Genomic DNA, 26641 nt, shown 5'->3' on the forward strand with positions numbered 1-26641 from the left:
CAAATGCCTGTCGAGCATTGAACTCACCCCCCCCCCCCCTATTTTTGTCCTCAACCTGCAGCAACCCATTACCCAATATAACCTTGCCTGAACTAAAGCATTGTCAAACACAAAGCTAGCCCCTCCGTCTACATGTTTTTAATTTGTCTAAAAAATAAAGGGGGGGGGGGGGTGTTTCTGTGATCAACAAGACTCTTTGAGAGAAAATGCCGTGGTTTACCTGGAACCCGAATAAGAGCAGGAATATTCTCCAGAATCACTGCAAGCCAAGCATCATTATTACAACAAAATGAATTATTAATATAAATCCATAATTTAAGAAGGAACTGTTAGCAGACTTTTTATACTTGGTCTTATTTGATTCTTCCTATATAATTAGAGCGATGAAACTTTTAGTAAAGAATTTTACTCTATCAAAGCTTTATCGTAAGAACTTTTAATTAAATAAAAAATTTTAAATGCTCTTTCATGCCAAAATGTGTAAACTCTTTAACTAATAAAAAATAATATGGAATGATTGTTTCTATACTGTGATACTATTGTTCATGACTTCTGTTAAAAATCTTTTTGATTGTTTGTTCATCTAGGATTTCTAAGATTTTGATAATGAGAATAATATATCATTTTTAAAAAACCTCCCTGAATTTGACAGCCGCATGTTAAGCAACCAGTAATTCAAAAAGTAAAAAACCATTTTTTTTAAATTACTCATTTTTAAAAAAAACCTGTTCCTAATCTTTAATTCAAAAAGTGTCAAACGGCTTTTCAGCGGCTTATAGGCGGCTGCCGAGCCCTATGAAGGTGTGATCGTTGCACAGCAAGTAATTTTTTTTTACATATTGGTGAACTTTTGATAGATGTCATGAAAAATTGATGAAAAAGTTTCTAAAAGATTCTCCACCTGTCAAAATATTTTCTTCTGATAAATTTGATGAAAATTTTATCACTAGCTGCAAATTTATCAGGAATAAAATAAAATGTAAATTGTTCTTCTTTAGGGTTTTTCTTTTTTTTGATAACGCAGCTACTCTAAATTATGGTCATCCCTTTTACAGGCAACATATTTATTTTAATCAACGAAGCCTCTCTGTAATTTTAAATATTTGTCTGTCTTTTTTTCTGTCTGTCCATATGTTCATTCCTCTTTTCGTCTTTTTTCTGTTTGTCTGTAAAAAACTGTATTTGGGAAAGGGTTCTTAGCTGCTATTCAAGATAAACGTCAGAATGTTTTTGTATGGTTCCTTCTACCAGTTAGCATCCTGTATATAAGAGGGGGGGAAGTTTTGACACATTTGCATAAACAGTGAGTATAGTCTTTATCTTTAGACTGAGAGGATAGGTTATTAGGGATAAAATCATTCTTATATGATAAACTTTCTAAAGTTTTCAGATTTTTTGGATAGGCCTCCAGGTTCAGGAGCTGCAGGCCTCCAGGTGGAATCTGGACAGGCAAAAATCAAAATAATTTTTTTTTTTAAGTTAGAGGTCATTTTATATAACAAAATATGCATATTTTTAAATGTTATTTACATATTTGAAGAAAAAAGATGCATATTTTGTTAATAAGTTGACCTCTATCTCTTCAAAAAAAATTCAATTTTTATTTTTACCTGTCCAGAGACCAACTGGAGACCTGCAGCTCTTGTACCTGGAGACCTGCAGCTCCTGAACCTGGAGACCTATCTAAAAAATCTTAAAACTTGGGAAAGTTTATCATATAAGAATGATTTTATCCCTAATAACCTATCCTCTCAGTCCAAAGATAAAGCCTATACTCACTGTTTACGCAAATGTGTCAAAACTTCCCCCCCTCTTATTGATCATGCGGTTGGCCTGTCAGTAATGCTATGACGGTCACAACCCATACTTCATACTTAGCGCCTTACCCACTAGGCCCTTAAAGGATAGAAACCTCTGCGCGGGCCAAGATATTTACCTAATCCTATATCCTAATTGTAATGAATGAAGTAAATATTTTGATTTAATATGATTATCTAAGCTATCACTAAATTTAATTTACCTCCTTTTATAATCCTATTTTCATTTAAAGATAAAGATAGTATACTATCTTTAAATGAAAATAGGATTATAAAAGGAGGTAAATTAAATTTAGATTTTGAACTTTAATGTGTTTATTTGATAAATGTAAGCACGACCATGTATTTGACAAAACTCTGATAAAAATATATTTTTTCTTAAAATATAAAGATGATTTTAAAATGATTCTTTAGGCTTGTTGTAAAATTGTAAGCATCTTATAAACTTATGTTTTTGATACAGGTTATGGCCAAATACACAGCTGTGAATACATAAAATGAACTTATAGAAAAGTAACAGGATATCATCGTCTATCTCTCTGACTTGCTAACCACTTAACCAATATGGTTCTCCTTTACAGTGAATTTTTCAATGGGGCACCAACCCACCAAAGAGAAATCACCCCTTAAAAAAATTTAAAACCAATCTCTGTTTAAAACTAAAATTGAAAGTAGAGACATTCAACCCACCCCCCTTTTCCTCAAGTGTCCGTGGAAGCCTCTGGGGGCGTTTCGACGAGTTATAAAAATATGATTACAAAATTATTTATTAAATTAAAGTGATAATGATTTCCTTGGTTTAGAATCATAAATCTTCAGCATTCTACCATCTTTAAAATATCTAGAAAAAAATATTTTGTATTATATTATAAGTGAGACATGACATAGAAAATAGCCTAAAACTAACCATTAAGACTAAAATTTCGAAATAGAATTATCTAAAACTACTTTGGGTAAAAAATAAAGCTTTCTTAAGTGAGAAATAGGGATTTGCTGTTATCAAGATTTTAATGGACAGACAAGAACCTTACTTATAGTATAGTAAGGATATATAAAGAAATATAATAATATTACATCTGCTAATAATTAATTAGTCCTAACAAATTGATAAATTAACATCTAGAGAATTCTTCCAGATACATCTTGCTAATATATTCAGGGATATAAAGGGATAATACAACGGCCGATAAAGTGATGTACATCCTCAATGATAAAAGACAAACTTACACCTTTCGAAGAGTACAATTAGTAGTTTAAACGTTTGAAAACTCAACTTAATGAATCAACCAATCAAAATTCAATAAAAGTCACAAGTTGATAAGAAAACGAATAAGAAAATGTAATTATAAAACTTTGGGGACTAGTGTAATAAATAGCCAAATTCCCCCTCCCTCCCTGCTTATATATTAGGGATAGTCCGAGAGGGACGGAAAATCGCCAAAAAATTTTAGTCTAGTAGGGATAGGACATTGGATGATAGAAATGTATGTTACCTGGGGAATCCAGGTCCAGATATGGATGATCCATTTAGGGTCCAGATTATGGTTCCAGCAGGTTCCCCCTGCTAATAAATATATAAGAATAATGTATACTTTGACATTGCGACAGGGGAATACGTTCATCTATGGTCAGAGGAGATAATAGGGTAAACTCTCATAATGGGGGAGGGGGGTGTACGGTGAGGGTAATCTTTTATTAGCCAGCTAGATAAAACATTTTATTAGAGTATGTGAGAATCTCATAATATTCACATGTTTTATATCCATTTATATAGAGAATATCAGGCAATTTTAAAACTAAAGCTATTTAATGTTATTGTTCATATATGTTTCATTTATTAATCAAAAATTATGAAGGGCTTCCTCCCCTTTTTCATACCCCCATTCAAAACCCTGTGGTCGCCAATGATTTCCCCAAGGCTCATTGTGATTAATTATTTTTTTAGAAGATCAGCTACTCTATGAATAGGGAATATACTATAAGATGGATGTTTAACTTTGTACATTGTACTATACTTTAATTCAACAAGGATGACAACATCCATAAAAGCGAAGCACTGAAGCTGTAGGACAAACGGACATTAACATTAATACAGTGTCAGAACTGAATATAAATGTGTAAGAGTTAAGCAAAATTGTAAGTGTAAATTTGTTGAAAAACTGCTTGGTACGAGATAATGTTTATGGACATACTTACATTTTTAAGGACTTGATTATAGAGTTGCTTCGCTTGAAACATTATACTTTGTTGTCCTGGGAATAAACATGCCAAAAATCAGATCATTTGGATGATTAGATCACAAAAAAATTTGTTTTTTAAAAAGTAAAAAATCAACATGTTTAAAATGGACGTACGGACATTCTTGTAATGATTATAGAGTTGCTACGCTTTCTAAATCGTACCTACCTAAAGGAATCACCATGCAAAGTTTGAAATTTATAGGACAATTCTAACATGCCTAAATTAACTAAAAAAGCTATCCGTTTGTGACGGACGGACGGACGTACGGACCGACCCTAATAATAGAAAAGCTTCGCTTTTAAAAAGACTACCTTCCCTTTTATGAGGTGTTTAAATTATAAAACTTAAACTTGAATCTGGGCAAAAAAATGTCCTTAATATTTCGGCATTTGTCCACTCATCTGTATTTGAAAAATACTGTTACGTTCATATTAAATATCTATAATGCAAAGTAGTACGATGTCTGTCTGTCTGTCTGTCTGTCTGTCTGTCTGTCTGTCTGTCTGTCTGTCTGTCTGTCTGTCTGTCTGTCTGTCTGTCTGTCCGTCTGTCTGTCTGTCTGTCTGTCTGAAGTTTAAGATCTCAATAACCACTGAACCGATTAGGCTCTACTTTTTAGGGAATATACCTACTGGTCCTGTGATGCTTTTAAGCTATTTTCTTGGGGGGTGGGACACCCCCTACCCCCCGAAAAAATGAAAAATACCCCCCCCCCCAAAAAAAAAAAAAAAAAAATTTAAACTAAAATTTAAAAAGAAAGGTCGACTAACCACCCCCCCACGCCCCTAGAGGCTAGTGTATATATATTTAATATAAATTACATTTATCATTTATCATATTGCACTTTCACGTCTATAAAAAAAACAAGATCAAAATTTATAACAAAAAAATACCTGCGTATTACATTCCAATGTTATAACTGTACCTAAAAAAATTTGAAATTTCAATCCTTATAATAAAGTAACAGAATGTGTGTTTGTCTGTGTGTCTCTGCTTCTGTCTGTCTGTACCGAAGGATCTCACTAACCGCTGAATCGATCGGGTTCTCCTTAACAGGGTAGCTTCTCATAGGTCCCGGGAAGGTTTATAACTATTTTGGAGGAGGGTACTACCACCCTCCCAAGAGAAATCCCCAAAAAATCGAAAAAAGATTAAATATTTGAGAGACTTAAAAGCAACATAAAGAGGTATCGTAGATACTTGAACAAAAAAAAACATTTAATGTGCCACTAGATGCCTCAAGGGGCGTAGCCGCTAGTTTGTATAAAAGAAACACAATAATGACAAACTAACAACCTTTTTAGAAGTGGCGAAACAAAAACTAAAACAGAGCATGAAAAACATTTCAATTTTTTAAAAGCGAAGCTTTTCTATGATTAGGGTCGGTCCGTCCGTACGTCCGTCCGTCCGAGATAGATAGCTTTTATACGTTAATTTAGGCATGTTAGAATTGTCCTATCAATTTCAAACTTTGCATGATGATTCCTGTAGTAGTGAGGTACGATTTAAAAAGCGTAGCAACTATATAATCATTACCACAATGTCCATATGTCCATTTTAAACATGTTAATTTTTCTACTTTTTTAACAACAAATTTTTATGTGATCTAATAATCCGTTTGATCTGATTTTTGGTATATTGATTCCTGGGACAACAAAGAACAATATCATAAGCGAAGCAACTCTATAATCAAGTCCAAAAAATGTAAGTATGTCCATAAACTTTATTCTGTATCAAGCAGTTTTTTAACAAATTTTTTTACAATTTTTCTTCGACTCTATACTTTTATATTATGCTTATTCAGTTTAGACTCTATACAAGTGTTAATGTACGTTTGTCCTACCGTTTTAGTGCTTCGCTTTTATGGATGTTGTCATCCTTGTTTTATTTTGGGTAGGGTAAAAATTTTAATTCAAATGGTGGGGGTAGGGGGTTGGATTAGATTAGGTTTTATACACAGACAAAATAAATAACTTGTAGATAAGCATCTTAATTTTAAAATGAATTTCATAAGATTATAATATTGAAATTTATCAATAGAGTGTCAAATTAGATTTAACAACAGATGGTATAAAAATATTACCAAACATCAGAAATCTAAAGGGATAAGATAATGGCCGATAAATTGATGTACTGTACATCCCCTATGTTGATACACAAAATTCCCTCTTTGGAAACTCAACTTAATGAATCAACCAATCAAAATCTGTGAATAGTTCCCAAAGTTATTAAGCCATCGAATAAGAAAATGTTATTAAGAAACGTTTTAGATTACTGTAATATACAGCCCATTGTCCCCTTTCTTCCTTACCAAACATTGTGTTAAATAAATTTTAGTTTTCACAATTTCAAATTTTTAAACTTTTCACAACTTTTCAATCAAGAGTTCCAATACAATAAATTTTAGTTATATGTTAGTAGTTATGAATGATTTTAAAAGAAGATTTTGATTTTATGCATTGAAATATATACATCTCAGGCAGGGATCTAGAGAGATAACAATGGCTGAAAAATTGATGTACATTGTACATCCCCAGTGATGATACACATAGTACCCCTTCTGTAGATTACATTTAGTGGTTGAAACGTTTGGACACTCAAATTGATGATGCAACCAATCACAATTCTATAAAAGTCTCCAAAGTTGTTGAGGCAACAAATACGAAAACGTTATTGTAAAACTTTAGGGACTGGTGTAATAAACAGCGCAATGTCCCCTCCCTCCGTGTTTATCACTATTTTTTTTTTTAAATTGGTTAATAGCCTTACCAGAAATTGCCGTTTTTGTTTGAACTGAGGTTGTTGTTATTGCATTCTCGTCAGCTCTAAAATTTAACAACATCAATAAGTAGCAAAGTACAATTATATATGGACAAAGGGACAGATTTACTTGAAGAACATATGTTCAATGTTGATTAAAAATAGATTGGGAAGAATGAGAAAGAGGGATATGATACTTAATAGGAAATCACGAAACCCTCTTTTAAAATTCATTCATTTGAAGCATGAACGACAAACTGACGGTAATTTGTATACTGGATGCTCTTGGAAAGAGGTGTCTATTTGAAAATATGGCTAAGAAAATCACATTTCCCTCATAGTGTTACAGACTGACGTATGGACGGACATACAAAGGAACTTATGGAGTAGCTTCACCACAAAAAAAATATTATCGAATAGTTTATTTAAAATCATGATTAAATAGAACATTTAAAAAGAAATCCCTTAAAAATTGCCTCTAGTAAAAATTTATTATTAATTTATTGCCCATGCTTTGGAAAGTTAGACGTTTGAGATCTATATTATGAGTAAAAAAAAAAACATAACGTATTACCTCTTAAAATTAGGACTTGGAGACAACGATCTTGCAATTAAGCGCATCTAAAGTCAAATGACAATGTCCGCGTAACTTTAAAACTTGGTATGTCGACTGTACAGCTTTAATAAAAAAAAAAAATCATGTTGTACCTATAGTCATCGGATAAAACTTGTATGCTAGCCGAGACTTGTTCTTTGCCCTGTGAATTTTCCGCCACACAGGTATACCAACCAGAGTCATACACTTCCAAGTCCTATAGAAAATTCCATTTCAGTGTTAATCACACACTAACACTTCTCAGATGAAAAAAAGAACAATAAACTGACTGTGGAAGTATATTGATGATATATTCTTTTAAGTTGCTTTCACTCAAAACTATATTGCTGACCACTGAAACCCTCTACACCCTCCCACACTTTCTTATTCTAAAAACATATGTTTAAGCCATAAGTTACAAGATGCAAACTAACATGAAATTAAAATTTTATTATATATTCTTTTTTTCAATAAAAAGTTCCCAATTTCCCAATTTTTTTAATTCCAAGGTATAAATAATTGGTTAATAAAAGGTAGATTGACATTAGCGTAGTGTTTGATAACAAACAAATAAATATATAGTCCCTGTTTTTATTATCCAATATGAAACCAGAGGCATACAAATATTACCTCACGGAAACAAACCGGTTTTACCTGAATCCTAAGATGCTGACCACCATTGGAAAGTTTCAGCCTAGCGGATCCTGTGACAAGTCTTCTATTATTCCACCAGGTTATAGTGGGATACGGGTTACCCTGCAACAAAAAAAAGCTGATTATAAGCAGCCTGACCACCATGGATGTTTTATACTTAAATATGCTTCATAAATTACAGAAATGCAGACTTGAAATTTTAGCCATCTATCTTAAATAGTAGCCGATAACGTTTCAGACGATAGAAAAACATATTTCGTATCTTCGAAAAAAGGGTATTTAATGTAATTCATCCCTATTGTATTTTTTTTCTATCTGCGGACAACTGTCGTATAATATATATTTTTCTACATATTATCATTCCACGTTGAAATTATTATTATGTTCATTACTAAACAAGTCATTATCGAAAAACTATAGTTTTCCAATGTCTTAATTGTCTAGCCATTTCTTTAATGATAATTAAAAACGTATAACATGTATGTAAATGTATTTTTAACCTGAACACTGTACAGAAAAATTCTAAATAAACAAAGCTATTAAAAACTTAACCTAAGTAAAGGATATGTTACTTTAAAAAAATAATTTAACTGCATATTTCCTGTAGACAAAATGATTATCATGCATGCAACATGTATTTATTCTGCATTTTAACTAAAAATCTTTCTGTAGCTGTTATCATAAAAGTTTAGAAGCAGAATTGTTTTTGCATCTTTAGGGGTCATCAATTTATCAGGTATTGTCTTATCCCTTTGGATCCCTGATAACCTACCCTTGCAACGCAAGTCAACTCTACAATTCCTCCTTCCCTAAGTCTGCGACTGCGTGGCTTCGTTGTTATCCGTGGGGCGGAAGGTGGCTCTGTTGATTCTACCTGAAAAAGATAATGATAAGAGCTGTCCGTTACGGACGGATGAACACGCCCTAATAATACCAAAGCTACGGTTTTAAAAGACTACACTTGTTAATATATATTAGAAAAAACTGTGGAAATATAGTTCTTCTTTATAATAAAGATTAAATTATAAGAATGACAACATCCATAAAAAACGAAGCATATCAGTCGGACGGATAGTAATAAATTGAGGTTCATAGAAAGGCAAAGGTGTCTTTTTTATTAATTTTGACAATACCCCATTATACTAGAGAAACAAAAGAACAGTAACTATTTCTGACACGTTCATTAGAAAGCACAGTTAGAATTTCAAGAATAAAAGTTATATGATTAATGATTAATTCTTTACCAATACTCTTGTTGAAGAACTTGCTTTTCCCAGATAATTTGAAGCTGAACACCTAAAAAGAAAAAATCATTTTAAATGTTATTATTTAATCTATCAACTTGATTGTTCGATCTATGCCTTCAAATCGTAATGATAAATATTAATGTATAGCTATTGTTTTTGAGCCAAGGCATTCTCACATCTTGTATAGCAACAGAAGGTTTAATTTTTAATTATAACTAAGTTTATCTTGAGACTTAAACTCATTTGCTCCTCAAGAATTGATAGACGCTTTTGTACAAAACAAATAAGCTAGAAAGCGGTAGCGTAATATTTAGCGCATCCGCTCGTCATTTTGGAGGTGATGGGCTCGAATTGACAGTTGTTCTTACTGCTGCTATGTCATGTGCTTGACAATTTTGATAAGAGCAGGAGAAATAAAATGCCTTTGTCTAAATAATAGGCGCATTTCATTACTTTGCACAGGTATGACTTCTAGACAAATGTCGTGCAATCAAAGAGTTTGTTGTTTACAATAGTTTTTTTTTAGTGGATTAATTAATCCTTGAATCATTAAGAAAATACAAATGAACAAGGACAAACCTATAATGTGCAGCGTCGTCGTATTGAGCATTCTCAATTATCAAGGAACCATTTGTCATCTAACCACACAACTTCTTGTTATTTAAGTTATACAGTGTGTTTTTTTTATGAGAACTTTTTTGAAAGCAATTTTACCCCACTTATAGTTATCAGAATTTAATGATTAATGGCTTATTTTCTTCGTTTTTTAATGCAATTAATAGAATACCAAAAAAATATTTCAGTTTTTTTTTAAAAGTACAGTAAAATCTAAAATTCAAAACTTAGGTGTCAACATCTAAAATTGGTTTTAGCGCATTTTTCTTATGCCTAAATCTTCTACCCTTTGCAAGAAAAAAATTGGATTTTCTGTAGTCGACTTTGGGGGTGCCATTAATCATTAAATTCTGATAACTATAAGTGGGGTAAATTGCTTTCAAAAAAGTTCTCATAAAAAAACACACTGTATTAGGTACAGGATAGCCTTACATGGTTGATGCTCGAAAGGTTATGCCCCCCTGCATGGGTTATCTGTAAATATCCGCTCGTATTTTAAATTATTTTAAAAATAAGAAGGAAGGTTTTAAATGCTCGACAGTCATTTTGAGAAAAAGCACTTAATAAATTTCAAGTTTTCAAGAATAAATTTATTGATATTAAAGATATATTTGATTCAAAGTACAATCTCTGTAAGACTATTTCGAGTATCGCTTCGAAACCGATTTAATATCTGGTGGATAAGAACTAGTTCGCAGCCATACTGAAAAATTATGTAGAGCATCGTATTACATCCAGTTTTCTACGAATATGAAAATGTACAATCATAAGATTAAAACCAGATTTTTAGCAGTGTCTTCGGAATCTTTGGGTTTTAATTTTACAATTGTTCATTTTCATATCCGCGGAAAGCTATTTATAATACGATGCGATAGATAACTGTTTCAATTATAGAAGTAAATGTTTCCTGATGAAATCTGTGATGTGCTGTGCTCAGCTGTCCTCCATCCTAAATTATATTTTATTGTCCTTTCACTTAATAAATCTGTTATGATTGAGACATGCATACATTTACCGGTTCTTTATTAATTACTTGGAACTTCACCAACAGCACCTACGGGCTCTTTTTTGAAAGGGTACGGAAAATAGCCTAAAGCTATTTTAGTACTAACATCTAAAATGAAATACCCGAAAAACAATCTAGGACCTAAATGGGTTCCAGGACAAATGCAGGAGTCCCAAACGTCTCGGAGTGGACAAACGCAAGAGTGTTAAAATATTAAATTAAGTAAGTATTTCTATATAGGTTAGGTTAGGTTAAGATATAAATATACAAATAAGCCCCCCCCCCCCCCCAGGGGTTATGCATTTAAAAAACCTAAAATAAGGTTTAAAATAGGTTAGTGTCCACTCCTGCGTTTGTCCACTCCGACGTTTGGGACTCCTGCGTTTGTCCTAGGACCTTAGTGTTGTTTCCAAAATTATAGAGACTTCAATTGGTTAAGTGGAATTTAAGATCTAAACAAAACAAAAAAACCTTACTACTGTATCCAATAGATAAAAGGAATACCCTGATAAGAGCGAATCTAATTATAAAAAGCGAATTTTTCTACATTAAGGCTCGGTAATTCCAAATACCTTTGAAGGTCGATTTTGTCTGTTTAAATTTGAATTATTGACTTCACCTTATACAATTGTTTTATGAAATGATTAAACTATATACTTGAATTTAAAATGATTAATAATAGGGTGACTAGAAATTGTGGTAAGAGCGTAGCATCTCTACAATCAAGCCACTAAATGTAAGTGCATCAATTTTTAGCATCGAGTTCGACTGTAAATAGTCACAGCTCACCCCACCACGATTTTAATTGCTGTCAAATCTCCTATTTATGTTAACTTTCAGTCAATTATTATAAAAGGATTAAGTAACTTTTGGTGGTAAAAAGAAATTTTGTTTTATTCTATTTAATTTCAAGTTTACAATCTCATCTTGAATTAAAAAGCTGAATATTCAAAAATTTTACTGACGTTTTATTTCCAAATAAACAAGTACAATGCCATATTTATACACATAACACATAACAAATATAAATGAGTACCAAATCATTTCAAATTTTAAAAATGAAACAAAACATTCTGATTAAGAGACTATTAAAGTCAAATCTTTTCTATACATGAATTGTGTTCACTTTTTTGTCTAATATTGATTTTATTTAAATTGTGTATTATTGGAATTTGTTAAATTTTAACCACTACCTTAATAGTTATAAAAAATATAGGCTTGTCAGTAGAAATAAAATCTGGATAATCATAATGTAGCTATCCCATTGCAAATATGTTTTTTGGCCCTTTATCCTCGAATTGTATTGTCGAGTACAGATATAACCCCCCTTATTTTTTTTTAAAAATAAACGAAAATAAGATGGGCGGGGGGGTAAGTTTTTCATTTGTTTGTTTATTAATTTAGGTAAGTTAACTTTATGTTAGATTGGGTACTGGTTTGCCCCGCAGGATTAAGGTGCTGAAGTTTTTGGCCCCGCAGGGGTTAGGCACAGGAAGAAAAAACTAACTCTCCTCCCCACTTATATTCAATTTATTTTAAAATAACGAGGGAGGGTGCTCAGTGATTGATATACACTGTGAGGTAAAAACCTGAATTTTATTTTTTTATTTTTGCATCCATTTCAGTAGAAATTCAAAATATGCTGTGTTTTTCGGTCTAATGTAATTTAAAGAACTTTTTGATGTTTTGTACTTTTATTTTACATTATAACTATACCTTCCTATAAAAATTCTTAGTTTTGTTTAAAAACTAAATTCAAATATAAAATTTGAAAATATGTTTTTAAGGTAAAAAAATTTGGGGGAGAAATTTGTAAATCATACTGATACTGTACCCAAAGTTTTATGGAAATTGTCTCTTCTTCGTCGGCCTAAAATCTTTTGGTACTTTTATTAAACTTTGGTTGATTGGTTTAAACTTTTCTATCAATAATATCAATCTAGAGGAGGGATAATTTTGTGTATCACCATTGAGGATGTAAATCAGTTTATCTTTCAAAGATCCCTGTTATAACTATAATTTTGATAATAAAGAAAAACATTAAATTAGAAAACTAAGCTGTAAGCCTGCACAAGAACTGTTCATAATTTACTAAGTATATTTGCGATTACTTTTATTTAGTGAAATCTTCTAATTTTTAACATGTACAAAACGGCCTGCTGTATTGCATCAAGATCCATGACAGGAAATAAACGTCTATATATGAGCTCGAATTCTCCAAGAAAAGAGTGTTAAAAACTCATAGTGCTCCAATAATCTCTATTAAATTCTCATTGGCCAGAACAATAAGACCCATTATTCTACTTTTAGCATCATTAATTCAGTTTTTTTAATTCATGTTGCTATTTGAATAACATTGAAGTATTTGATTTCTATTCATAACACAGAAAACCTAAATTTATAATATAGTAAATCTAAGAAAACTTAGTTCTAATATAAATTGATTCGTGCGACACTCCCGTAATGTGGTCTGATATTAAACTAAACATTTTAACCCTTTCAGGACGAAAATTTGAAATGAAAAATATTAGGAGTATATTCTTTAAAAAATGTTTTAAAAAAATGAAGCAAAACGTTAAATCGTGTATTGTTACATTAAACATAGATAAAACAAAAAACTACTGAATAAATCAGTTAAACAGATATTATAAATTATGACGTTAAAGTCGTAATCTTTATGTGCAACTTAATATTTTTAAAAGAAAGAGAGAGAACGGGTGGATATAGAGAGAGGGGGAGAGAGAGAGAGAACGAGGGGATAGAGAAAAAAGAGAGAAGCTCTTGAATTAAAAAAATAAAAGGCAAAGCAAATGAAAGCAAAAAGGGTGCACAAAAGACAGACATACTGAGTAATGATACTTAGTGGTATTTGAATCTTTACACAAAAAATATCTTCGATAAAAGCTGGGAAAATTATTTAAGAGCATTACCGATAGACCGACAGATAATATTATTCTTAGAGTATACATGCATTGGTCAGCAAACATAAAATAAGCCTTCTGTCTTAACCCTGAAAGATCGTGCCCTTTACAAATTCTTAATACATCGGATTTTATACCTTAATATTTGCATCAGCCTTCTACCTTTCCAGTACGGATATTTAATATTCTCAAGAATATTACAGAACAGTGAACAACGTGAGCTGTAGGCTAGTTTTAAACATTTTCCATTTCGAGTTGTACACAAGTTAAGAAGCTAAATTTATAATTTTGTCGACTAAAAGAGAAATCACATGTAAGGCATAAATTGCCTGATATTTACATTTTGGCTTTAGTTACATGTACATAGCGCAAGAAATTTTTTTTCAAATCTTCCTACATTTTTTTTCCTTTTAATTCTTCTTGTATGGACAGAAGACAACAAACAAATACTTAATTTAAGCTGGGTCAAGTCAGGGTTATGAGAGTAAAGCAGGAATAGGGTCCCTCCGGTTTGAAAAGTTGAAAATGATGCATGGAGAACATATCTAATACTCAAATAATTTTGTTAGGACAGTATGTAACAAAACTTATAACATATTTTCTCGTATTCATTCGAATCCGGTGGATAGGAACCGGTTCTCATCCATACGAAAAAACTATGTCTAGCATCGTATTATATCTAGCTTTCTATGAATATAAAAATGTACAATCATAAGATAAAAAACCAGTTTTTTTAGCCCTTGCCTTCGGCATCTCGGAGCTAAAAAACTGGTTTTAATCTTATAATTGTACATTTTATATCCGCGGAAAGCCGTTTATAATACGATGCGAGAAATAACTATTACTATTTCCAAATTCATTTGTAGAAAACAAGTGTATTGTTAAATTTTTATCCAGGCTATTACAACTACTAAAACTGAGCTACTTATGGACAAATTGTCCTTGACAACAAAAAAAAGAAAATACTGAACAAGTCTATTACTATGCACTTTATATATTTTTTTATTTGGCTCTAAATTGGTGAAAATTTGATTTGTGTCAAGATATAAAGAAAGAAGATTTCTCTCGTGAATTTTGCTTTTTATTTTTCTCTTTTTATTATCTTTAATTCTAACTAAATCTTAGTAGCGGTGCTACTATGTAACTATAATATCCATTCGTAAGTAACGGATTGTTCTCATGATTTATTTAGGCCAGTAACAGTTAGGTACGGATTAAAAGATGTAGCAACTCTATGATCATTACCAAAAAGTCCATAAGTTCTTTTCTTGTATTCATTCGAATCCGGTGGATATGAACCGGTTCTCATCCATACGAAAAACTATGTCTAGCATTGTATTATATCCAGCTTTCTACGAATATAAAAAAGTACAATTACAAGATTAAAACCAGTTTTTTTAGCCCCGAGGTGCCGAAGGCTGTTTATTTACAATACGATGCGAAAAATAACTATTAAAACTTGTTGATTTTCAACTTTGATTATTGGAACTATGATTCAAGAACAACAAGGTACAATATTTTTAGCAAAACGTGAATATCATAAGTATCATGTTATGTAATTTTACATCAAAATTATACCAGACAATTTTGTTTATATTCTGCTTATCAAGTTGTATGAATTTAGAACATCGCTTTTATGGCTGTTATCATCCTTGTTTATTTTGATTTTGATAACACCTATCAAATTATATTTTTATCTTATTTAAGTTAGTTAAATCAACTTTTTAAGAAACAATAACTTCTGAAAGGGTCCTTTGAATTGTTCACAATACTTTAGGTTTAGTTCTTTGATGGTTTTAGGCTAATTTACGGGGGGAAGAGGACGCATCCGACCCCCAAGTAATATATGTATAAGTGTTTTCTTATTTACTACTAGCGGCTACGCCCTCTGAGGCCTCTTAGGGCAATTGAGGGAAAGGGAAGGGGTAGGTCAACCCTCAAATTTCAGTCCTAGTTAAAAAAATAAAATATCTTTTTTTTAAAGTGGAGATTTTATGTTCTAGGGCCGATTTCTTTCAAGAGTGGAGCTACCCTACACAGTTAAGAACCTTACCTGGTTACCGCTACATTCGCTACACACAGACAGATAGATATCCTGCTACTTTTTTTTATTGATTATTTAATTCTATCCTATCTTAATCTTATCTACTGCTTATTTCTCTAGCATAGAACAAGATAAAAATTGTTGAATGTGAATGAAAATTCTAGAGGCTAGGGACTCTAGTAGTGAAATAAATAAATAATATACATAGATACCTTATACCAAGTATATGTAGGAGGGGGATATCCACTCGCCAGGCAGTCCAGCACAATTATATCTCCAAGTTTTACTTTAGTTTCTAGTGGTCTAAATAAAACAGGTAGATAGTTACAAAGAAGTTGTATCAACTTTTTTGCTTTTTATTTAAGATAGCTAGCCGGTCCTTTCAGTAAGTAGTAGATGTAAAATTTTTCATAGAATTCAGATATGCAATCGGTTTTTTTGTAGACCTCTTATTTTTTAAGTAATTTAAGTTTTTTAAAAAAATAATTAAGTCGGTTTTAAGGTACTAAAACGCAACAAAATAAAAGAAGAAAATGGCCAGTATGAACAAAAATAGTAAGATCTTTAATTTGACACCTTACTTTTAAAATTCTGTTGAGTAATTATTGAAAAAATCTATTTTTTTAACCTCTGTTTAATAAAAACTTTAGACCTAAATATTTTCTCAAACAGACATAAAAAACATGGGTTCATATATACCTTTAGAATCAGAAAAATATTACGAATCTATTCTAAGCAAAATTGAAAAAGTTTTATAAAACTATAATAAAAAAAATAAGTTTATTTTAAGAATCATAATTTTCGGCTTTAAAGGGTTAGCTTGAATAAAACCTGAATAAAACCTAAACAAAAAACAATGCAATGTAGCAGATATTTTTAAACACAAGAAACAATAATGTATTTTTAACTGCATTGTTTTGAAGTTTATAAACAGACTGATGCATATTTGTTCATAATTTTTCATTCTTTACATGTTCTTTAATATCACTATATTTATTGTAGTATCTATTGTATATATTGTATGAACGTTCTCCTTTTTTTCTGGCAATTCTATAGGTTAATTTTATAGATTAAGCTTCCCGATTCGTCAATTTTTGCGATTTGTGATTGGCTAGTTTAGTAGTTACAATTCTTAAAATAACTTTTTTATTTTTTCTATTTTTTATTACAATTTTTTAAAACTTTTTCAATTTTGCTTACAATGGATTCATATTATTTTTCTCATTCTAATGGTATATATGAACCCATATTTTTTATGTCTGTATGAGAAAATATTTAGGTTTAATGTTTTGATTAAACCGAGGTTAAAAAAATAGATTTTTTCAACAATTACTCAACAGAATTTTAAAAGTAAGGTGTCAAATTAAAGATCTTACTATTTTTGTTTATACTGGCTATTTTCTTCTTTTATTTTGTTGCGTTTTAGTACCTTAAAACCGACTTAATTATTTTTTTAAAAAACTTAAATTACTTAAAAAATAAGAGGTCTACAAAAAAAACCGATTGCATATCTGAATTCTATGAAAAATTTTACATCTAATACTTACTGAAAGGACCGGCTAGCTATCTTAAATAAAAAGCAAAAAAGTTTATACAACTTCTTTAGACAAATATATGTTTGTGCATGTGTCTGAAGCTTAAGATTTCGTTAACCGCTATACATACTCTTCATGGAATATAGATACTGATCCTGCCGTTGATTTAATCCATTTTTGTTTGGGTGTGAAACCCCCATCTCACCCCAAAAAGAAATAACACCTAACCCCCCCCCCCCCTAGAAGAGGATGGGGGCGAAGACACAAGTATTCAAACTACACATAAACTCTAATATTTAAAAATTGAAGTAGGTCAAATTGTTAAAATAAGATTAACAGCATAAGAAAAAATTTCAGATAGATGTGAATTTTCTCAAGGCATATACAATACACCTATATGTTTGATTGGCAATTCAAATTAGATTGCGTTTTCCTTACTGTTATGGGCGTACTTGTGACTGTTCAGCTCAGAAACCAACTTACTTATTACTTTAGGTTAGGTTACATTATGTTATGGGTAGCCCCGCAGGGTTAGTTATAGGGAAAAAACCCCTACCCACATTTTAAATTAATTTAGTTTAGGAGGGGGTTTAAGGCTTAACATAAAAGGGAAAGCAAACAGCAATGCTTTTCAATTAATTGATGGAGTATTACAGAAAATCAGACTTTGAAATTAATTTATATACCTGTGTGTAATTCTAGTCTTCTCATTTCTCTGTATAACATAAAAATATATTTGTTTACCTGTGTGTAATTCTAGGCTTCTCAGTTCTCTGTATAACACATAGAAATTTATTTGAGTACCTGTGTGTAATTCTAGGCTTCTCAGTTCTCTGTATAACACATAGAAATATATTTGAGTACCTGTGTGTAATTCTAGGCTAATCAGTTCTCAGTATAACAGTAAGAAATATTTTTGATTACCTGTGTGTAATTCTAGGCTTCTTAGTTCTCTGTATAACACATAGAAATATATTTGTGTACCTGTGTATAATTCTAGGCTAATCAGTTCTCAGTATAACAGTATGAAATATTTTTAAGTACCTGTGTGTAATTCTAGGCTTCTCAGTTCTCTGTATAACATAGAAATATATTTGTGTACCTGTGCATAATTCTAGGCTAATCAGTTCTCAGTTTAACAGTAAGAAATATTTTTGAGTACCTGTGTGTAATTCTATGCTTCTCAGTTCTCTGTATAACACATAGAAATATATTTGTGTACCTGTGTGTAATTCTAGGCTTCTCAGTTCTCTGTATAACACATAGAAATATATTTGAGTACAATGCTGTGAGTATTGGTGCAAAAAATATGACGTAACAAAAAAAATTAGCCAATGAGAGTCCACTATAAATTTTACCATTGGTCAATAACGGCCTCTCATTGGCTATTTTTTTTTGTTACGTCATATTTTTTGCAACAATACTCACAGCATCTTTGAGTACCTGTGTGTAATTCTAGGCTTCTCAGTTCTCTGTATAACACATAGAAATATATTTGAGTACCTGTGTGTAATTCTAGGCTTCTCAGTTCTCTGTATAACACACAGAAATATATTTGTGTACCTGTGTGTAATTCTAGGCTTCTCAGTTCTCTCTATAACACATAGAAATATATTTGTGTACCTGTGTGTAATTCTAGGCTTCTCAGTTCTCTGTATAACACATAGAAATATATTTGTGTACCTGTGTGTAATTCTAGGCTTCTCAGTTCTCTCTATAACAGTTAGCTCCCCTGCACGTGACACTGTCGTTCCATCCTTATATTAATAGATAGATTATGAAAATGTTTTAGATCAATTCTTGGTTTATTAATTACATAATTGCGCCTTCTGTAGGTTGAAGTTATTGGTGGAATACTTTAAACAGTACAAGTTTGAATCAACCTATCAAGATTTGATACAATTTGTTAATGCCAAGTATAAAAGAACATAATTTTAAAAAAAACTTTTTGTACCATATAATAAATAGACCAATATCCCCTCCCTCCCTGGTTTCTTAGTTCCATGCAATATAAGCTCTAAATTAAACTTATTAGCTAGCTCAAGGATTCTGACAAACAATTCTTAGAGAAATAATCTTTTTATGCACTTCCTTCCTATATTCCACATCGTCTTTGGATTCTCCTAAACCCTATTTTTCCTCGAGATTACAACCCCCCCCCCCCTTAAAAAAACCTAATCAAAGGTTCTAAGCTATCTAAAAAGAAGAGAAATATTTATCTTAGTGTGTATAATATATGAAGTGCTTGTGAATACTACTGCAATGTCCGGCGCTTGACATTATCATTAAACAATTGGTTCATGTGAAGGAAACGAAGTTACAGGTTTCGTCGTATTTTCACAGAGCTTTCGAAAGGTTATTTTAGGATAGGTTAGGTTAGGTAAATGTTAATGATTGCCCCGCAGGATTAGAAAATTGGCTAGAATTAGGGGAAAGGCAACTGTGAAAATACGACGAAACCCGCAACTTCGTTTCCTTCACATGACCCCGACAATTTACCTGTGTACGTTCAGTACAATAGTAAACACCCTCTAAAGATTTTAATATATTTTGTATCACAAGTGTTCCATCTTCCAAAATCTAAAAAAATTGTGCAATCAAAACAAGGATAATTACATCCAATAAGTGAAAAGATTTTTTCTAATTCACAGAAGATTTTACGCCAATGAATGCGAGAACGTGTTAATAGAACTTTGGGGACGGGTCTAATCTATAGTTCAAGAGTCTCCCTGGACCAATGAAAGAATCAATGTTTAGACATTAAACCTCAAATTCCAAAACACGCCCTCATTTTTTATGCTGGAAAGGATTAGGGTAAGTAAGTTCGAGTGAGATTTTAAAGGGCTATAAAAATATATGAATCATGTGTGGAAAAAAGCTGTTTCCTACAAGCTACTAACATTTGCGGGTGCTCACACAAAGCGTTTGTACTGATTGCGGATGCGTCTTCCGAGCCTTGCTAAAAATTACCTGAATATTACTTCCTCCTGATATGTGTTCTCTGAAATGAAAATATGCATAGTATTATTTTTTTTTGTGATTTAAATTGATGTGTCTTTCTTTAGCGCTTGTCCTCAAAGTGCTTAACAAGCACAAAATCCTCTCGTATTTTTAAAGATAAGTTGGAGGGGGATAGCTTATTTCCCCTCCCTTCTAATAAAGAGCTCCCTAGATGCAAGGTCCGCACCCACCAGCACTCTATACAAATCAATCAGTTTTCTTTTCAAGTTTTTATTATTTAGATGATTTTTGAAAGTGATCTTTTTCCTTCGAATTTTTTTCAAAAGCTCTTTAAGTAAAGGTAAAAAAGTGTGTATATAGGCGATAAAAATAATACTTAAAACTCTATTTGATGGTACGGTTTCTTTTTAGGAAAATTCATATTCTAAGGAACTCATTTATCATTTATAAATAATTCAATATTTTTTATAAAATTGATATTTTACTAATTTCTTTTTAATTTCTCTACTATTATAAACTTGTTAGCTGCTTCGCCCCTAGCCTTTAGGGGCTCAGCCCAATGAGGTAATTAAAAAAAATTTCGGTGTATCCACTATTTTCAAACTTTTCGAGAAAAAAAATGAGGGGGTTTTTTCGTTTTTTTGTGAGAGTTCGGGGTGTCCCATTCCCCAAGAAAATACCCTAAAATCACCTCAGGACCAATAGGTACATATATTCCCTAAAGTGTAGAATCAGATCGGTTCAGTGGTTACCGAGATCTTAAGGGACAGACAGATAACTAAAGATGTTAAAAGTTGTACCAATAATATTAGGGGATATGCCTGAGCCTAAAATAGGCACAATAGGTATTGCAACTCATTATCATACACAGACGTCCAGACAGAATTAGTTCTACCAAAGGGCTAATTGTCTGCAATAATTGGTATTTTAGTGCTGTTTCGGAACGCAATGCCTAGCCGTTCTCGAAATCTTATCTCCAAGCCCTCCGAATGACCAACATAGTGAAGTTTACGAATGTGTGTTTATTACCATGAAAACAGTAAGTCTAAAACAAAAATATAAGAATTAAATACATAAAATTAATGGTTATTATTTTTGTAACATCGAGGTTGCGTGATTTCAATTTAATAAAAAATATGAATTTTCCAAAAAACTTTAAATTGGCACGAATCATATTAAATAGCATCAGAAATTGATAATTTTAGAATAAAATGATCAATAATATAAAAGTAAATATTCGTATATCAAAACTTAGCAGTTAAATGGTCTATTTATTGAAAAATTAATGATTTAAATTTCTTCATAAAATTGTACCATTCTACGCTTATTTTCAAGAATTAAAAGATAAATTCTTACCACATATGATGTCAAACTAAGCAGGAAGGCTTATTTGAGATATTCCACACATCAGAGCGCATGTATATTCAAGCAATACATTATTTTCATTCACGTAGCTCCTCACGTGGGACTAATCAAAGGAAAAGTGCGCGTCTCTTTTGTTCGTTTACAAGCCACGCGCCGCGCGGAGATAATTAGGAATGCCGCGTACACACTCATTCTCTGGGGAATTCTGGTGTAAGGAAACAGGGATTAATGGGTTCGAACTTGCCAGGGAATACAAGAAATACATACCGAAACACACCCGTCTATTCACTGGGAATCGAACACAATACCTCATCTTTGCAATATGCGTGCAGACAGTGTCCACGAAATCACAATCTCACAACACATAAACCACAAGAGTTTAAAATGTCATGGCCATAAGGCCTAAAATTGGTTATGGTAACTTACGAATACCACAATAACTCAAACCGACTCCACTACCACATAAGGATAGGAATAAGGAATGGGAAAAGCATTCAACATTCATGAATTGCACATTTACCACTCACACATCTCATTATATCATGGCCTCATAATCTCAAATAAAATTAAAATTACAGACCATGTAATTGCGAATACATGAATTAATAATCATTAGTACCTAAACTTCAATTAGGTACCTACATAATAAAATAGGCAAATGATTTTTATACTAAAAATCGCATCGATAATTAAATAATCAACTCAAACTTTTTTCATCAAAAGAAAGAAAGATTAAATAATGACATTTTTTCTACTAAATCTTTTTGCTAGAAAAGAAAAGTAAAATTGCATAAAAACTTCTCAATAATTGGAATTTTTCTCCGGCGGAAAAATACTCGTGCTTACATCTAAACATTTCTCAGATAAGATAAGTAAGATCCTTAAATCTAAACATGTTTTAATAAAATAGATACTTAAATCTAAATAAAGTATGACCGTAAAATCATCAAACTTCGGAAAATTAAAATTTCATAATTTTAAATCTTCGTGAATCAAAATTGCGTAAAATTAAAATTGCAATTGAAATATGCAAATTAAATTTACCAAAATAAAACAAAAGCTCAATATAAGAAAAGAACTCCTCTAAATGCTGAATTTGCAATTTCTCTCTGTTTTAAGAAGAAAGCAACTTATACATATTCAAACAGTCATAATTAAGGCAATTTGGGGCCTCAGTCAGAATGAATCCCTCAAGATACAAACTAACAAATCCATCAAATATTAAAAATGCCATGTTCCAGCTATCCTGTCGGACGTTATGTCTTTCCATCACAACTTTTGATACTGCATAATTTCCAACAGGATTTCTGGCGCAGGGCTACATCAACTGAAAATAAACATAATTAGTGATGTTTAATTCAAATCAAAAAATAATAAGAATCATGAAATAATTCAAAGAAACTTTTAAAATCATCAATCAAAGCAAATCGAAATTAAATAAATTATCTTATGCTTTAGTTTTGCCGTTTTGCGGCATGCCTGGCCGAGGAAACAGAGCTAAGGTACGCCGTAAAGCGGTCTTATTAAGCTTAATTCTACGAATCTCAAAGAATCTACTTAATTCATCGGCGAAAAAAATCTGCATTTTTTCTTTAGGTACATCAGTTCAAAGGTAAATAGTAATAATTTTAATATGCATGTAATATTAAATTATTTATGTGATTGTAATAAATCATAAAGAAATATTTAAATGATGTAAAAAATCTCATTTTGTTAATTTCTTATCATATCAAATTTCAATCCAACAAGGATAAAAATGTTTATATCTGCGTAGATACCTAGGAAATTTTCCTCGAAAAGAATCCCAGGTCTCGGAAAGACTTAAATCATTGAAAAAACTTGCGAAAACGTATAAAAAACTTAAGTTTGCATTTCAAATGAAAAAAATCTTGCATCGATTTGAAAGTTTAAACGAAATTGTATCAAAATTTGCGTTACTTATAAATCTTAAGAAATGATGAAATTACCCATTTCTCTTTTAAAAAATACTGCTTCAATTTTAATATATGCGATAAAAATGAAGGTAGAGTTAATTTAAAATATGCATAGTTTATCTTAAATTAATTCTGTGACATCCACATAAAATAATAATCAATATTTTAATAATGCCATACATCGTGTTCATTATTATAAATGCTTAAACATGAACGAAAAATATATGTACCTAGGAAAATATTTGCTAAAAGTATTTTCTCAAGGTTTAAAATTGTCCGAAATCGCTAGGTACGTATATTACTACGAATCTCTGCTCTCGGAATAAAAAAAATCTTAACGCGTGGATTTATAGGAATCCCAGCTCCCAGAGTGAAAGAAAAACTTTTGTACATGAATTGTTAAAAATCTCTGCCTCCGGAATGAAAGAAAAACTTTTATTTGCTTACAAATTTAAACAAATATCTTGATTTTTTGCGATAATCTTTTAAAATAATAATGAGGAATATTTTAAACATTATCATAATAATATTACATGTTGTGTTCTTTACTTTAATGCATTATTTCATATGAGAATCTGAGAAATAACATTTTTTAAGTAAACGTGAACCATAAAAAAATACTTTTTCGAGGTATTTTTATTCTGCAAAAATCATTTGGTAGTTAATATACACGAACTTTTGCTTTTCAAAATCATACTTAAAGAAACAAAATCTTTTAAAATCTGCTTTAAAAGTCTAAACAGTTTTGTAGAATTTTTGTGCTTAGGTATGAACAATAAAATTAGTTGAATAATGAATACTTATTCTTTATAGAACCGATTTAGGTTCCTTTCACAAGCTCAACATATAACTTGTAATATTTTTCTTTAAAGATCATTTTCACATAAATAGTTTATGTTGTAGATTAGATATGTGTGGTTTGAAAATTTTCAATGACTTTCTGGCGGCAACACCCGCCATATTTCCACCTGCCATATTGCAGGCCTCTTACCCTGTGTCGGGCGGCAAGCTTGGCAGCAGCCAAGTGTGGCTGTCATAAAACTTAGAATCATCTACCGGCTTTTGTCCGGCCGGAACCAAAACTCCCGTCGGCCCTTGTCCGGTCGGGACCGAATTTCTTATCGGCTCTTGCCCAGCTGGAACCGAAACTCCCGTCGGCTCTTGTCCAGCTGGAACCAAAACTCTGATCGGCTCTTGTCCAGCCGGAACCGAAACTCCCGTCGGCTCTTGTCCGGCTGGAACCGAATCATTCAGCGGCTCAACACCCGCCGTAACAATATTATCAACGGCTACAGTATCGTTACCAATATCATCAGGAATAACTGCAGCACAACTAACATCATTATCAATATTAGCCACGGCAACACCCGCCGTAGCCATGTTGTCAACGGCTGCGGCACTAGCAGAACCAAAAGGTTCATCAGCAGCGTTACAAGCAGAACCAACAGGTTCAATAATAGCATCACAAGCAGCACCAACAGTCGGCTGCGGCTGAACATCTGAGCTTTCTGGTTTTAAAAACCCTATAGCTTCACTTTCCAACTCGAAATTTGAGCAGACAACATACCTACTCTTTGCTAATCCATTAGCACTAACAGCAAAATATCCAGATCCAAACAGGCTGGAGTAAAGCATGGTTTCTCCTACTGAACGTTCAGAGTAGGGAAACATCGAAGGGCAGAGGTGCCCAATGAGCAATTCAACCTGCCCATTAACCAAAGTAAAATCTTCAGGTTTCATATCAAACAAAACAGCTGCCTCCACAGGATTCATGGAGCAGATCGCCTCTTTTGGACCAATGAGAGGCACTACCACAGGTTCTAACATGTGATAATTCTTGTGTCGATCAACTAAATATAGCTTGACCGTCGGGAGACATTTAACTTCACCGTCAGCTAGAGAAATTCTTGCTGAACGTCCAGTAAAAGGTAACTGAAGTTTATTAACAAGTGACTGGGTTACCATTGAGGTAGTTAAACCGGTGTCCCACATGGCGTTCACTGGGACCTTCTGGCGATTAACATCAACGACGTCTAATTGTTGTAACATTAACATTAGGTTCGCCTCAGGGGAAGTATGTACTTCATAGACGGCGGCAGCCATATCAACACTCTCATGCAGAAGGTTGTTATGGGGTTGACCACAATTGTCCACCTTGCATCCGCCTATTACATCTGCCTTCGGGCAATCCACAGATTTATGCCCTTTCTGCAAACAAAGCCAACAGCATCCAGCACTCTCCACAATACTCTTCCTGTCTGGCACTGACAGGTCATGAAATTTTGGGCACTTATAAAGTAAGTGCATATCATCACAGCCATTAACAAAACATGACTGCTTCATCTTAGATTTACCAGGTTTACCTACGGCGGCAGCTGCTGTCGCAGGATTACCCTTCTTCTTAGAGGGGGTGTCCATATCAGTTGAACACCTCATTAAAATAGCGCCCCTCTGCTCCTCGATAATCTGCATCAACTTTGGCAGATTTGGGACATCCATCGAGCCCAATGCTAAATTAAGCTTATCTTGAAAATCTCGGGGCAACTTCTTGGATAACATCTCCAGAAGTATCACGGTCAACCACAGGCTTGTGGTAACCTCATCATCTTCATCATCTTTAGTCAGCTGCTCCAGCTGGCTAACTGCACCACCAAACTCTGCTAACACAGTCACAATCTGGTTGGAGTCCGACGGTTTAGACTTCTTCTCCCATTGGTTGAAAAGGCAGAGCATTTGACGTGTCTTCGACTTGAAACGCGCGTCAAGGTAAGCCCACTGAGATTCATGCGATTGAATCTGAATTAACTGGAGTCTCAGCTCTTTATTTTTACAGACCTTTTCACTGCTCAACAATAACTGTAAATATGACGGGTCCTGTCCTACAGTAAGCTTTTTAAAATTGTCTTTGAAACTTACGTAGGCTGCTTCCTGGCCGTCGAAGGAGGG

At 32.4% G+C, this 26641-nt stretch overlaps 1 protein-coding gene across 3 annotated transcripts in view; it reads right to left on the bottom strand.

Moving 5' to 3' along the window:
- The window catches only part of LOC145322660 (peroxidasin homolog), an 82117-nt gene that overhangs the window by 48249 nt on the left and 7227 nt on the right, over positions 1–26641 (bottom strand). For 2 of the 3 annotated variants that reach the window (XM_080164840.1, XM_080164841.1), the window contains exons 5-19: positions 20406–20436; positions 19935–20015; positions 19119–19192; positions 16113–16203; positions 10837–10878; positions 9894–9952; positions 9312–9363; positions 8840–8941; positions 8068–8169; positions 7527–7630; positions 6828–6883; positions 4952–4983; positions 3311–3381; positions 2611–2658; positions 221–259 (exon numbers count right to left, since the gene is read on the bottom strand). In XM_080164840.1, the coding sequence (XP_080020966.1) occupies positions 221–259; positions 2611–2658; positions 3311–3381; positions 4952–4983; positions 6828–6883; positions 7527–7630; positions 8068–8169; positions 8840–8941; positions 9312–9363; positions 9894–9952; positions 10837–10878; positions 16113–16203; positions 19119–19192; positions 19935–20015; positions 20406–20436 (984 nt within the window). The remainder of the gene's footprint in view (positions 1–220; positions 260–2610; positions 2659–3310; positions 3382–4951; positions 4984–6827; positions 6884–7526; positions 7631–8067; positions 8170–8839; positions 8942–9311; positions 9364–9893; positions 9953–10836; positions 10879–16112; positions 16204–19118; positions 19193–19934; positions 20016–20405; positions 20437–26641) is intronic. The other variant, XM_080164842.1, reaches the window with a different exon arrangement.

The sequence above is a fragment of the Acartia tonsa genome, chromosome 6 (assembly GCF_053477335.1).
Source record: "Acartia tonsa isolate MP-2025a chromosome 6, ASM5347733v1, whole genome shotgun sequence".
Lineage (NCBI taxonomy): Eukaryota > Metazoa > Arthropoda > Copepoda > Calanoida > Acartiidae > Acartia > Acartia tonsa.